Here is a 14,720-nt window from a genome sequence, read left to right as displayed (position 1 = left end):
TGAAAAAATAGTTTTAAAAAAATAAATGCTTTTTACTTTTAAAAATTGTAATTTTATTTTAATTTTTGGATTAAAAAAAAAAAGTAATGTTATTGTATTTTTGAATTAAAAAAAAAGTTATTTTATTGTATTTTTGAATTAAAAAAAAAATAAAAATAATGATGTGGAGTGGTGTGTTAGTGGTAAGTATCCCATGTTAGTGGTAATGAAATGTGGTGCTGATGTGGCACCCACCACATATGTGGTATGTGGTGGGTATAACGGATGGTCTTACGGATTACGTAATCGTTTTGTGGTGCACATTTGGAACCCTTCCATATCTGATGTTTCAACTCTCCCCCGATATTCTATGCCTTCCATTTGTGATGATCCGATCCGTATCCTTTTCCGGTTTGGTTTTGATCCCAAAACTGACGACTACAAAGTTGTTAAGCTTGCAAGCTTTCTTCAACCACCCAGCTTCATGGACCCGATAGTGGCAGCCATACTAGGTACTAATTTTTTTGTAGTTAAAGAGTGGCTGCAAGTTGAAGTTTATAGCATGAGAAAGGGTTCATGGAAGGTAATCACAGAAAGGTTTCCATCTCAAGTCACGGGGATTACAAGAACATGATGGGCATATTCATTGGCTTTGTTCTGTTGATGAGGGCAAAGAACAAACTATAGTGGCATTTGATTTGGGTTTGGAGACATTCTGTGAGATTCCTGTTCCAGATTTTGTACGGGATTTCAGCTTGTATAAACGCTTTAATGCTTTAGGAGTTTTGGGTGGAAAGCTTTGTGTGATGTCATGTGTTGAAGATGGTGAATGTGAGGTGTGGGTGATGGATGAGTATGGGGTGGCTGAATCATGGGTCAAACATCATGTTTTTTCTCAGTTTAGTGGTGATATTGATCCATATGGATTCACATTACACAACGAGTTTCTTTTTAATGCTTACAAAAGTCATCTAGCTTTGTATGATCCAAATGCAGCAACGGTTAAAACCTTCAAGATTGCCTGGTTTAAGGTTTTAGGTGTAGCTAAAATTGTTAATTATGTGGACAGCCTTGTTTGGGTAGCACCTGGTGAATGTGAGACCAGAGCATCTCTTGATTGCATATCTGAAAAGAAGCATCAGTAGAATGGTGAATGATCAAAAGGGATACAAAAATCAGCATTTGTTTCTTTTCTTTTATTAGAACTACTTTGCATGGTCATGTTGTGTTTCTTAATTAGATTTATGTCAAGAATTGTTTTTTTACTCTTTAGTGCATTACATCTAGATTATCTTTTGTTAGCATGATGAGTTTGTTATGGTGGTTCAATTTGATTTTCAGAAGTTTTGTATTCATAGAAAAGATTTCTTTACATTAACTTTTTGACATGGTTCATTTCCAACGTAAGTTGGTTGTATTTATTGTTAGATTGTACTTTGTCATAAGGATACAAATGTATGGTTGTCGATATGGTTAACACTTTTTTAGATTAAAAAAACAATATATTATAATTTGTTTGAAAAAGCTTAATGATTGTAAGGTTTAGAATGAATTTGGTTTAGTTTTGTGACGTAAGGGTTTATTAGAATTATCTTTCTATTTGTTTCTTCTTAGGGTGATATGTATTTGTGTATGACAGCTGCTATCAATGAACACAAAGGCAAAAGTAGTACATATGAAACCAAAGTGGAAGATTATTAGGATAATGAAAATTATAAAGGATTGATTTTGGTGCAGGAGTGGGTATAAATCTAATGGGGTCAATGCAGGTTAAAGCATTAGGTCACTTATAAACATGAACACTTTAATAGATAATAAAAAATCTTCATCATTTTTAAATGCTATCTTTTATGCTTGGTCATGTAGTTGTTGGTCTTTATGTTATGTTATATTATCAACCCTTATTCCCTTCGCTTTGTCTTTTAGGGCGTGTTTGGCTAAGCTTTTGAAAGACAAAAGTCCTTTTAGGAAAAGTTGCAAAAAGTCAGGATTCTCTAACTTTTCCAAAAAGTTCATTTTTCCTTATGTAAAAAAGTAGCTTTTACAAGATTATCAAACATCTTTTCCTTTTTATCTTTTCCTAAAAGCTAAAAGATGTTTTAAAAGATAAAACAAACACCCCCTTACAACTAAATTGATAAAAATAGTGAAAAAATAATATAAACACAAGATCCTCTCCAACTATTACATTATATCATAGTAAACGGTAAAAATGGTCCTATGATTTGCAATATTCTTTAGATGGAGTTTAAAAAACATACAGCTTGCAAATGTCCTTTTTTTTTTTTTAACAAAGCTCCATTGTGGTTTTGACCTTTATCAATATTGAAATGACCTCTCTATGTTTTTAATTTATTTTTTTTTATATTTTTAAATATTTATTTTATCACTCTTGAAATGACTATTATGACTATTATGCCGATTAATATGATTTAATGGCATAGCTTAAAATTTATACTAAGCAATTAAATCCTATTAATTCGCATAATATTCTTTTCAAGAGTGCTATAAAATGTAATTTTAATTAACTTTTGTATTTTATAAAAATATATTTTATGCTATAAAGTATATTATACTATAAAATATATTTTCATTTAACTTTTATTATAAGAAACGTTTAGTATAAAATTAAAATAATCATGTTTTAAGTTTATAATAATATATAAAATACAATGACTAATAAAGTAATTATTATATTAAATAGTTAATATATTATTTATTAATAAACTTATAACATAAAACTTTTAATCTTTACCGCGAAATTACCCTTTCCAAATAAATATTGATCGAAAAAAATTAAAAACATAATAAAAAATGATACAACATAAAATATAATATGTATTTAGTTCATCACGAGTAATTTACCCTAGGGACCTCGTCTTAACTTTTAATTGTATCCAATAAGAAAACCAACTATTTATTTTGGTTTTAAAATACCAGTGATTACGATTTCTATTGATTAAAATGACAACAAACATCATTATTGTCTTTACCACATCTAACTGAATGCCTTTTGTAATCATTTTTCTCAAAACACAACCAATAATCATTAGCAAAGTCATATTGTTTTGTGACATTATCATTTTAATCGGTAAAAATATATGTAGTTGAAGTTGTAGTTTGAGAAAAATGACTATAATAGACTATTAGTTGGACGTTGTAAGTACAATGACGGTGTTTATTGTCATTTTAATTGATAAAAATCGTAATCGTTGATATTTTAAAACCAAAATAAAAAGTGGTTTCCTTATTAGATAAAATTAAAAATTTCATGACCTAAAAAATTTTGTTTTATTGGTTGCAATTTTAAGCCATTTTTCTTTAAATGTTAAGCAAAACTCGGTTATAAACCGGTTGTATTGGTTGTCTAATTTTGAAAAGCTAGTTAAGAAAGTGTATTGGGTTATCAATTTTTTTTGTCTTATTATGAACTAGATTACAACTAGTGGGAAACCAGGTAAAATATTTATAAAACTTTATTATATTTTTTTTATAATAACTCGTGTACTATATGGATCTGCAAACTAAAAAGAAAAATTAAATAAAAAAAATGAGAAACATAAAAAATTTCTAATATGATTTTTTTGAATTTGATCTTACTAAATGAGGAAAAATAAAATGGATTATATCACAAGAAAAACCTATTTTCCTTCTATTAAACCAACATTTATTTTCATAAAGAGATCCTTTGCACCTTTAGTTATTTATGGTTAATAACTTCCATGTAATTTTGCCTATCTTTTATATCTCATATAACCGAGTAAATAATTAGTAAGTTAAGATTAAATTAAAAGATCATGGATAAATATTATTTTCTTATAAAAAATCTAATTTTAAGGAAAAACAATTCGAAAAGCTTAACTCACAGCTAGATATTCTTAAAACCACAACTTGAATGAAAGAAATACATAGTATCACATGTCATGTTTCCTTTTAATCTCATGTGAAATTTACATTTTGTGCTAATTAAGTTGAATAGTGTTAGAGTTCACATTTGGCAAGACCTACACAAAAATCAATATTAAAGATGGATAGTTTTCCTTTTGAAGTTATTGTCATCTTTGGGTAAAAAAAGTCTATTTATTTTATATTCTTATTACCTAATAATAAATAGGTGAATAAAAATACAAATAAAAAACATTGAAAAATAGGAAAATCTTCAGAAAAGTCCCAATATTTATGGAAAAGTTACACTTTAGTCCCAAGATTTTTTTTAACGAAAAAGTCTCAAAAACCGGCAAAAATTTGCAGTTTTACCTTTTTTGACCGGTTGAAACCGGTACCAATTTAATTTTGGACTATTTCGTAAACTAATCCAAAATAGTGAGACTTTTCTGTAAAAAAAATATTAGGACTTTTTTGTAAACAAAAATATTATGTCTTTTCTACAAACAAAACCCTTATTACTATTATTATTATTATTATTATTATTATTATTATTATTATTATTATTATTATTATTATTATTACTACTATTATTATTATTATTATTATTATTATTGTTGTTGTTGTTGTTGTTCTTGTTGTTGTTGTTGTTATTTTATTATTATTATTATTATTATGACTTTTCTACAAACAAAAATGGTCAAACTGTAAATTTTTGTCGGTTTTCAGGACTTTTCGTTCAAAAAAAAAATCTTGGGACTAAAGTATAACTTTTCCATAAATATTGGGATTTTTCTGAAGATTTCCCTTGAAAAATAACAATGTGAAACATCCCAAAATTCAAAGCTGAAAATTTCAATTTTAAATAAGTTATTATAAAACCATAAATAATAAAACATCCATAACAACATCTCATGTCAAAAACCAAAGTAGAAATAATCAAAACATGTTGCCATAAAACAATATCAGAGTGTAATCCCAAAGATCTCATATGCGCAAATATAGTGTGATGCGCTGCGATCGAGCCGACTCCTAACCTTTGAAAACGAAGTGCCTGAAACCAAAACTGAAAACCGTAAGCACAAAGCTTAGTGAGTTCCCTATCATACCGCATACCATATAAACACATAATGCGTAGCATATCTGGGTGTTGGCCTCCCCTTCAGTATCTTTCAACCGGTAACTGCCTAGCATATCTGGGTGCTGGTCTCCCCTTCAGTATCTTTCAACCGGTAACTGCCTAGCATATCTGGGTGCTAGCCTCCCCTTCAGTATCTTTCAATCGATAACTGCCTAGCACATCTGAGTGTTGTCCTCCCCTTCGGTATCTTTCAACCAGTAACTGCCTAGCATATTTGGGTGCTGGCCTCCCCTTCAATATCTTTCAACCGGTAACTGCCTAGCATATATGGGTGCTGGCCTCCCCTTCGGTATCTTTCAACCGGTAACTGGGGACTATTTCACCTCATACCACTACCACATAATAACATAACACATATATCATAAACTGTCTAACATAACTGGGTACAAACTACCCCTTCGGTCCTTTCGACTGGTACTGGGGTTCTAACCTACCCCCTCCTATCACATAACACATAACTGATGGGTTTTGGTCATAAGAACATCCTATGTGCTCATACAAACCCTAATGCTTGGATCTAGGTTTCTCTATTGTACATGCAATTTATCCAAGACTATAAACCCTAGATCTAGAGTATGATAATCAATATAACATATAATTAGGGTTTAGATCATACCTTGATTGTTATATAGCAATAACAATCCCAATTCCTCCTTGTATTGACTTTAGAAAGCTTAGAGTCACAAATGTCACTCCTCTAATGGTTCACAAACACCAAGAGCAAGAGGATGAAGAGGAGAGAGGATGGAGGCTTCCCTAAAACGTGTGAAACCCTAGAAGGATGCTTAGCCTCGTTTTTAGGTCATAAGGGATCTATATATATATATAGGAGGCTATTAGGGTTATCTAACAAGGAAACCCTAATTTGGATGCTTAAGCCCTAAGCAACCCATGGAGCCCTTTCCATAAGGCCTTGGGCGATTTCATATGGGCTTCCCCCATAGAATTCGTCCACCTTATAATATAAGGCAATCCATGGCCCAAATTGCAACTATCTTATAATTACAACTCCAGTCCCTTAAGTTTAATTAATCCCTTTTAGTCACAAAACTAATTACCAATTAATTATTGACTAATATTAATTAAACAATATGATTTCTCATTTAATATATTATTCTCATAATATATTAATAAATCATATTTAATCCTTTCTCTCCATAATTCATCCTATCAAGTTGCTTTGGTGAAGGCAACCCAAAAGGACCATGCACCATCGGGTCAAGTACATACCAAAATAGTTATGGACTTAGACACTAATCCAACAGTCTCCCACTTGGATAAGTCTAATAACTATTATGCGTATGACTTCAGATCCTGATCTGCAATCGTAGCTTTCCAAAGCCGCTGTCAACTCTGATCATATCAGATACGCGTGTCCTTTAGATAAGGGATCATATATTCCTCCATTCTAGATATCGTATAAGACATGATTTCAAATCATTCTCTTTGTACTATTTCTCGACTTCCGATTAATGACGACTGACTAATTGAACAAATCAAATTAGCCCTAGCCCAACCGAGCATTTACGTTTGTCTTCACTAAATCATCGAGGGGCCCAAAGATATCGCTTTTATCCTACTTTGGATAAAAGGAACGGATAAACTTTGATACAATGCTTGCTTGCACTTACTCACCAAATCACACACAACAATATGTTTTATAACACCAAGTTACTAGTGCGTTTACATATTATCAATGTGCAACCGATTTGCAAGATACAACTCACACATCTCGGTTTCAAGAATATAAGATGTTATCGTCTCACCAATCACTCGTGATACAATCCATGGAGTGATCCAAGTGAGCGTGGGTTTGATCCAATGCTCAAATCATATTCATAAGCACTCTTGAACGTTGCAGCAAACATTTGCTTATGTCTAATACTCTTTTAGACAATCCACACACCAATTCACGACAGTCTTCATTCATACCTCCTTCCAACATATGAACGAATGTGGCCCGTTCGAATAATTTGACTGTTCTTAACCAATTAAATTATTCAGGAAGTCAAAACATGCAAACTGAAACACAAGAATAATACTAATCCCATATGGCCTCAACCCTTTGAGCATAAATAAAACACCTTTTATTTATCACCATATTGATTACTCATTATTTGTTGTTTCGGTTAATCAACTTCTTACTTGAATTACAACACTTGTCCCATGCTCCTAGCATCCACACAATGTTTACCTATGGTTCTTACTTGGTGAACTAGATCACATTGAACACATTTCCAATTATACTCATTTCACAACTCCAAATCCTTTTTCCATAAGTGAAAGAATATCAAATTCTTGCTACTTATAGAATATGTTAGATTCTAACATTTTATGCAATGATCCTTTCGTAATATCACTGCACCAAAGTCACAAAGACTATTGCCAATGAAATTACAAAGTCCTCTATCGGAAATTGTTACAATACAATTCCTTAGATATGATGTCTCTCACTCAAAGTACATTCCTTTGAACATTCTTTTGCATAAAAGTTTCTAATCTAGTCATATATTTTCAATATTCAATTCCCAATATGGACACGTTTCCATAATTTCCATATGACAACTCATTCTTAATAGAATCTTATCTATTCATAATAATGTCGATATGGTCCATCAAATATGGAAACATTTCCATATTTTCCAATACTATACTTCCAACTACTCACAAGCGACCAATCCTCGACGAACTTTGGATTGTCCTTTGATAGTTGTTTAATTATCTTAGTCAAAACCGATTCTTGTCCTTTTCCCTCTAAATGCGCTAGACATTTGGAAAATTTTAGAATGGTCAAATATTATAGCATTTGCAATCGATCCTATACCCGAAGCGTATGGGACACAATGCATAATGTCTTATATAAAGATTTGATACTTTATCAATCTTCTGCCATAATATTTTATGTGCTATGTTCTCAAAATTCGAATTGTGAAGAGGAATGTCGTAATCATAATCGAAATTTTAAGAACACACTATGTACCTTTGACTAAATTTATTAACATTCCACAACCTAAGCCTTTAGATTTGAAATGAAGCATAATATTCTCTCCCTTAATTATAGCAAAACAACTTTACAACTCTTGCGGCTTTGCAAAGTATAACTCTTGTTTTCTATAATTAATATTGCTAACTTGCAATACTTTCCTTAATAATCATACAATCATAACTTTTATGCTCCCACTATCATGATGATTATTATAAACATAACACTTATGCTCCCACTAGTTTTGACATGTATTCAAAAACAGCTTAACTTTCAGAAAAACAATACTTATTGAATTTCTTAAGTTCATGTTTCTAATACTTAGTGCTTTGATAATCTTTTATCAAGGCTTCTTGAACTTATACACCTTTGCCTTAGATAGTTCATATGTGTGTCTAAACAATTGCCAAACCTCACAATTCAAATTATGGAAAGGGATACCGTAACCATAATCGAATTCGGGAATGCAATTTTACAATCACTATCTTCTTAAAATCTTTCTTAGTGAAAGTATTTCCTCACAATCATTTTCATGAAGGAGGAAATCTTATGACACTTAGATTTAAATGGTGTATTTTTTCCTATCCATGTGAATTTGTCAAAACCAAGGTTTACGACAAATTCAAACTCATATGGATCGAACTTTCTTAATCTTGATTTCTTGCCTTATGGTAGCACAGCTGCCCACCATGTCTTCCAAGTAGTTAAGCAGCTCACCCTTTCCTATCAATGTACCTTTCATTTATTAAGATGACTTGCCTTTTATGCGTTCAAAATGAGAACTCATAGGACTCACATGCATAATTAACTCGATTGGATTGGCATAGAAACAAAATAATGTCAACACGATAGGTTGTAAACCTCAACTCGTGTGCTAGTGATGATCGATAAGGTTTATTTTATTTGTTCTTGAAACCTTTCAAGACCATTAAGACTCCCACTGACTCCTTGATATATAAGATTCTCTTGTCAATAAACATTTCTTGACAAACAAAAATTCAAGAGTTAGTGTAGCTTTTATCAAAACATTTCATAAATTGGTCCTAGTTGGTCTTTGTCTTATCCAAGACATCACAACTTTCCACATTTGATGAATGTTATAAACCTTCTTAATACTTATCCACTCAATGTCACAATCTTAACTCTAAGACTTGTTTTGGAATGAAGTATGATTGACCTCTTGATTTAATCATTTCTTCAATCCTTGATTCCTCTTCTTAAACACACAATTGTACTAAGACTCACTTAGAGGATCAATTGAGATATGGTTCTTAATCATTAAGACCTATCATAAAGCATAAAAGTTACTCTCCCTTCTTTTTAGAATGGAGAAACTTTTATCTTTCTGCCTACTTGATTCTTCTTATTCGTTTTGCTATTTATTTAAACCTTTTTAATCAATTCCGAATTATACTTAATCTTATAAGTATAATCATATTTACTAAACTTTTAGTAAATCATGACGAATATCTTGTTACTCTTATGGTGGACTTTGATCAACACACAACTTTGTGTACTCGATCTCCTAGTCCTTCATTTGACACGTTGTCAATGAATTAGTCTAATTTCCAAATATGAAATTTCTCATTCATCGTGCAACCAAGTTGCATGATTCCAAGTTTCTGTCCAATTGAAACTTGGTCGATGAGAAACTCTCCCTATTTGGTAAATTCTTGACATTTCCACAAATAACATAACTAAGAATCAAATCCATTATTGCTAATTATTCAAAACATCAATTTTTCATACACGCCATTGCAAGGATAAATAAATAAATAAAATCAAAATTTATTTTATTGCGGAAAAAAATTTGTCCTTACAATGCAATTCTTTGAAAAACTATGCTAATACATCTTTCTTAGCAATCTTATTCTAACTCTAAGTAGTAGCTCAAGAATCTAATCTTCAAGTAATGCGATCGAAATCCATTCCTTCACGGTTAGATTCTGCTCACTTCTTCCCTTAAGCTTCCTCTCTTTTCTACGATCCTACAAAACATCAATTGTAATCTTATCACATTATGTATTAAGAATCTAGAATAGGAGCTTAAAAGAGTTAGTTAATAGATTTTACTTAAAGCAGAGCCATACGTTTTGACTCTCCTATCTCTTAGATCTCTTAGGTAAATAGTGCAGCTTCGTCTCCAATGCCCCTTCTCTTGGCAATAAAAGCAAATCGACTCTTTTGGAACAGCACATGGAACTACTTCAGACATTGCCTTTCTCTTATAATCAAAATTTTCGATCATAGCATGTCTTTCGTTGCCATTTCCTATATCCATAGAGGTCTGGAAGGCAGATTCACCAATCAACTTTGCTTCTCTATTGCGCCAAACCATTTCTGATTCAGCATCAATAAGCATATAGGTGAGATCTATAAGGGTCACGTCGCAGTTCATCATATAGTACTCTCTTACGAACTCACTATATGAATTAGGAAGTGACTGAAGAACCCAATCAACAACCATTTTCTCATAGACAACGGATCCCAACATTCTTAACCTATCAATGTGTAACTTCATCCCTAGGACGTGTGCACACACCGACTTTCCTTCTTTATGTTTACTTGCCAAAAGGGCTTGAGTGATTTTGAACTTTTCAAGCCATTGAACTTGTGGGTTAGGGAGAACAATCAGAGGAGGTGGAGGAAGTGAAGCATGATTTCTTGTTCCTCGATCAAATCGTGGAATACCATCTTCATGTGGAATGCTTGTTCCACGGGATTTGGGAAGACCATAGTTGTCGAACTTTGACATCTACAAAATGGGAGAAAACGAATTCAAGTTAGTTGATTGATTTGAGTCCTTAGCAAATCACCCAAATGAGATACTAAGGCTAGGACCCAACACAATATTCTACAACTCGGGAGAGGGATGCCGTAACCCAAATTGCAGAACATTTGAAGGTAAGTGAATGACGATTCATTAATTTCCACCATGAAAAACGAAAAAGAAATTTAAGTTTTAAATCTATGAAAACTCCTAGATCCTTTGAGATTCATTGAACATTTCAATGACATGTTTAAATCTCGATATGCCCTCTAGTTTGTGACTGGGATGCCGAGGATCACAAAGCAGGTGTGAATAACCATGCAAACTACATAGTGCCCCCACATGTTACAGTCACCTATTCGATGTGCCGGTAAACCACACACGCTCCACCGAACTATGACAAACATTGAGTCACCCTTTGCTACCTTTGCTTAGAACCATTTAGTGTGCCGGTTAACCACACACGCTCCACTAACGTCTTCGCAAGGGCACAAAGTGTAATTTCATGGAATTGCATCAATTCACTTTTGCCTAAGTAACTAAGATTGGGAATTCGTAAAACATTTAGTTACTTTTGTAATTCATTATACTTATAATGGAAGGTTTCGTCATATCATACCCGTTCGGCTAACGACCCTCCACTAGTCAAGAGTGCAGTGGGTAAGAGTGGATACCCATTCAATCGCCATTTTATAGGCAATTTCCTTAAACACCCCTCATAGACCAGCTTCGTGAATGAGGCCTACTAACGGTAAGACTGACTTTTACTCATACATATATATAATGTTAGACTTTTAATGTTATATATAGTATAGGGTGTATTTTATACTTTTTCAAAATACTAGGTGGTCTAATTTAACAATTATACTTTTAATTCAATTAAATTGTAAACCAAAACTTTATGGATTTATTAAACCTCTTTTAATTATACACCTTAATTAATTAATAAAACCATAAGGGTGTGATTTGAACTTTTCAAAACAATATTAGGGTTTTAGAATTTAACATTCCTAATTAAACTTTTAATCAACTTTTAAATTCCAAAACTTGAGGGAAAGTTTTGAAACATTTCAAAATATTAGGGTTTAGAATTTAAATATACATCAAAATTAAACTATTAATCAAAATTTAAATTCCAAAACTTGAGGGCAAGTTTTGAAACCTTTTTCAAAATATTAGGGTTTCAACTATTTAAATTTCAAAACAACAAAAACTTTTGAGGTCAAATTTAAACTATAAAACCTAAAGGGAAAAATATGAAACATTTCATAACGTAAGGATCAAATAAAAAATAATCTAAATTAACATTTAATCACATAATTATCCATATTTGATTTATTTAATGATTTCTTGCAAAACAATTTACCAATTTAATCAAAATAATTAATCAATTATCACATAAGGAAACAAATATTTTATTAATTGATAAATATCTTCAATTAGATCAAGAATATAGTCATATATATCAAAAAATCGGTTTTATATTGATCTAATATGATAAGACAAGTATCCTTAAGCAAAAACAGCAAGAAATCCTGGTTTTCCCTCATTCTGACCAGCCGACTCGTCGAGTCAGGCATGGACTCGTCGAGTCAGCATGAACTCGGCGAGTTCATCTAGAAACTCGGTGAGTTCAGCAAGCAGAACCACAAAAAACGATTTTTTTTCAACATAGAAGGCATCAATACAATAGAAACCAATCTAGTCTCTGATACCACTGATGGGTTTTGGTCATAAGAACATCCTATGTGCTCATACAAACCCTAATGCTTGGATCTAGGTTTCTCTATTGTATATGCAATTTATCCAAGACTATAAACCCTAGATCTAGAGTATGATAATCAGTATAACATATAATTAGGGTTTAGATCATTCATTGATTGTTATATAGCAATAACAATCCCAATTCCTCCTTGTATTGACTTTAGAAAGCTTAGAGTCACAAATGTCACTCCTCTAATGGTTCACAAACACCATGAGCAAGAGGATGAAGAGGAGAGAGGATGGAGGCTGCCCTAAAACGTGTGAAACCCTAGATGGATGCTTAGCCTCGTTTTTAGGTCATAAGGGATCTATATATATATATATATATATATATATATATATATATATATATATATATATATATATATATATATATATATATATATGAGGCTATTAGGGTTATCTAACAAGGAAACCCTAATTTGGATGCTTAAGCCCTAAGCAACCCATGGATCCCTTTCCTTAAGGCCTTGGACGATTTCCTTATGGGTTTCCCCATAGAATTCATCCACTCCTTAATACAAGGCAATCCATGGCCCAAATTACAATTATCTTATAATTACAATTCCAGTCCCTTAAGTTTAATTAATCTCTTTTAGTCACAAAACTAATTACCAATTAATTATTGACTAATATTAATTAAACAATATGATTTGTCCTTTAATATATTATTCTCATAATATATTAATAAATCATATTTAATCATTTCTCTCCATAATTCATCCTATCAAGTTGCTTTGGTGAAGGCAACCCAAAAGGACCATGGACCATCAGGTCAAGTACATACCAAAATAGTTATGGACTTAGACACTAATCCAACAATAACATCATAGCATACTAGCACATAATCATAACAAATAGCAACATACTAGATAATTATCACAAAGACAGTTATCTCTACTATAAGTCTTACTGATGGGTTGGCATTGTGGCCTTAGACCCACTTCTACTGGAAGGTAACTCACTTCACACTGTTGAAGTCCCACAAACCCAACCCCAACTGCTGGATTACAGGTTCCCGAACTGTTAACATCAAAAAAACACCCAATTAATAATTGGGTTCCTTTACATAACCATAAGTCCATGCTAGGGGTAAAACACTGGTTTACCCCAATCTTAGCTTGATCCAATCTAAAGGCCCAACAATCAACTATGAGTCAAAGCCCAACATATTGCCCAATTTTCCAAATTGGGCCCAAACCTTTACATGGTCATAATTAAAGCCCAACTACTTAGTCTAGTCCAAATATTTGACATTTCTAATGGCCCAATATCATATAACCATTAAGGCCCAAACCATGGCCCATCTGTGGAAAATTGGGCCCACACCCGCATATGGGCCTTACCCTAAAGCCCATCTAAATATTTCAATCCATTGGTTGATCTTGGATGGCCCATTATTAGCCCAAACACCAAAGCCCAATAGAAAGGCCCAACATAAAGCCAAGTGAAATTAGGGTTTCACATAAAATGACGATTAGGTTTAAGTGTTTCTCGCTTAATCCATTAAGTCCATAACTCTTCTAAATAAATCATATGGTGTAATTGGGCTTAGTACACAATTCCATTCCAATGGCCCAAATGTGGGTCCCGATAAGTCCAAGCCCATAAATCCAATATTAGGGTTTTCTAAACCCTAATTAGGGTTTCCAACCCCATCTTATCCCATTAGACCCAATATCTAGGTCTTTTGATCAATTAGGGATCATATGGCCCATTAAACATGTTTGGGCTTATAGGTCAATTAGGGCTTCTTTGGGCCCATTAGGGTTTTATTGGGCCTATTAGGGTTTGTTAGGCCCATTAGGGTTTCATTGGGCCTATTAGGGTTTGTTAGGCCCATTAGGGTTTTAGTCCCTTTGTCCAAACATTCAAAACGAGCCACAAACCAAACAAGGCACACCGCCACCCGATACGGCGGCCGGTGGTGGTTTTGACTTTCTTTCCATTATTCTACTTTCCGGTTACAATTTAAAATGCTCAAACTCAAATAACCCACACACACATTAAGCTAAACACACACATAACCACCTTAGTGGTGGCCGGCAATGACACGAGGTAGTAGCCACCACCTCACGGTGGTGGTGGTGGCCTCCTAGGTTTTCCAGCCACTCAAAACTCACACACACTCACTTCATAATATAATCCATTGAAAAAATAAACCAAACACCCACCTATGGTGGGCGACGACGGTAGAA

General features: G+C 32.8%; 1 protein-coding gene across 1 annotated transcript; it reads left to right on the top strand.

The window, feature by feature from the left end:
- The first annotated feature begins 205 nt into the window (after positions 1–205).
- LOC111878416 (F-box/kelch-repeat protein At3g06240) lies at positions 206–1,124 on the top strand. Its single transcript, XM_023874917.1, has 2 exons — positions 206–562; positions 648–1,124. Exons 1-2 carry the CDS (start codon positions 206–208, stop codon positions 1,122–1,124), a joined length of 834 nt encoding a protein of 277 aa, XP_023730685.1.
- Positions 1,125–14,720: the final 13,596 nt, after the last annotated feature.

Source organism: Lactuca sativa, chromosome 8 (assembly GCF_002870075.4).
Source record: "Lactuca sativa cultivar Salinas chromosome 8, Lsat_Salinas_v11, whole genome shotgun sequence".
NCBI classification, from domain to species: domain Eukaryota; kingdom Viridiplantae; phylum Streptophyta; class Magnoliopsida; order Asterales; family Asteraceae; genus Lactuca; species Lactuca sativa.
The sequence above is the reverse complement of the archived record's forward strand: the minus strand, read 5'-3'. Positions and strand labels throughout refer to the sequence as shown.

What these genes read in the sequence shown, in the direction of transcription:
- LOC111878416 (XM_023874917.1), top strand. Translation starts at nt 206, where the DNA reads ATGAAATGTGGTGCTGATGTGGCACCCACCACATATGTGGTATGTGGT. An exon ending in TGAGAAAGGGTTCATGGAAG is followed by an intron (nt 563 to 647) that starts GTAATCACAGAA and finishes TCTGTTGATGAG; the next exon opens with GGCAAAGAACAAACTATAGT.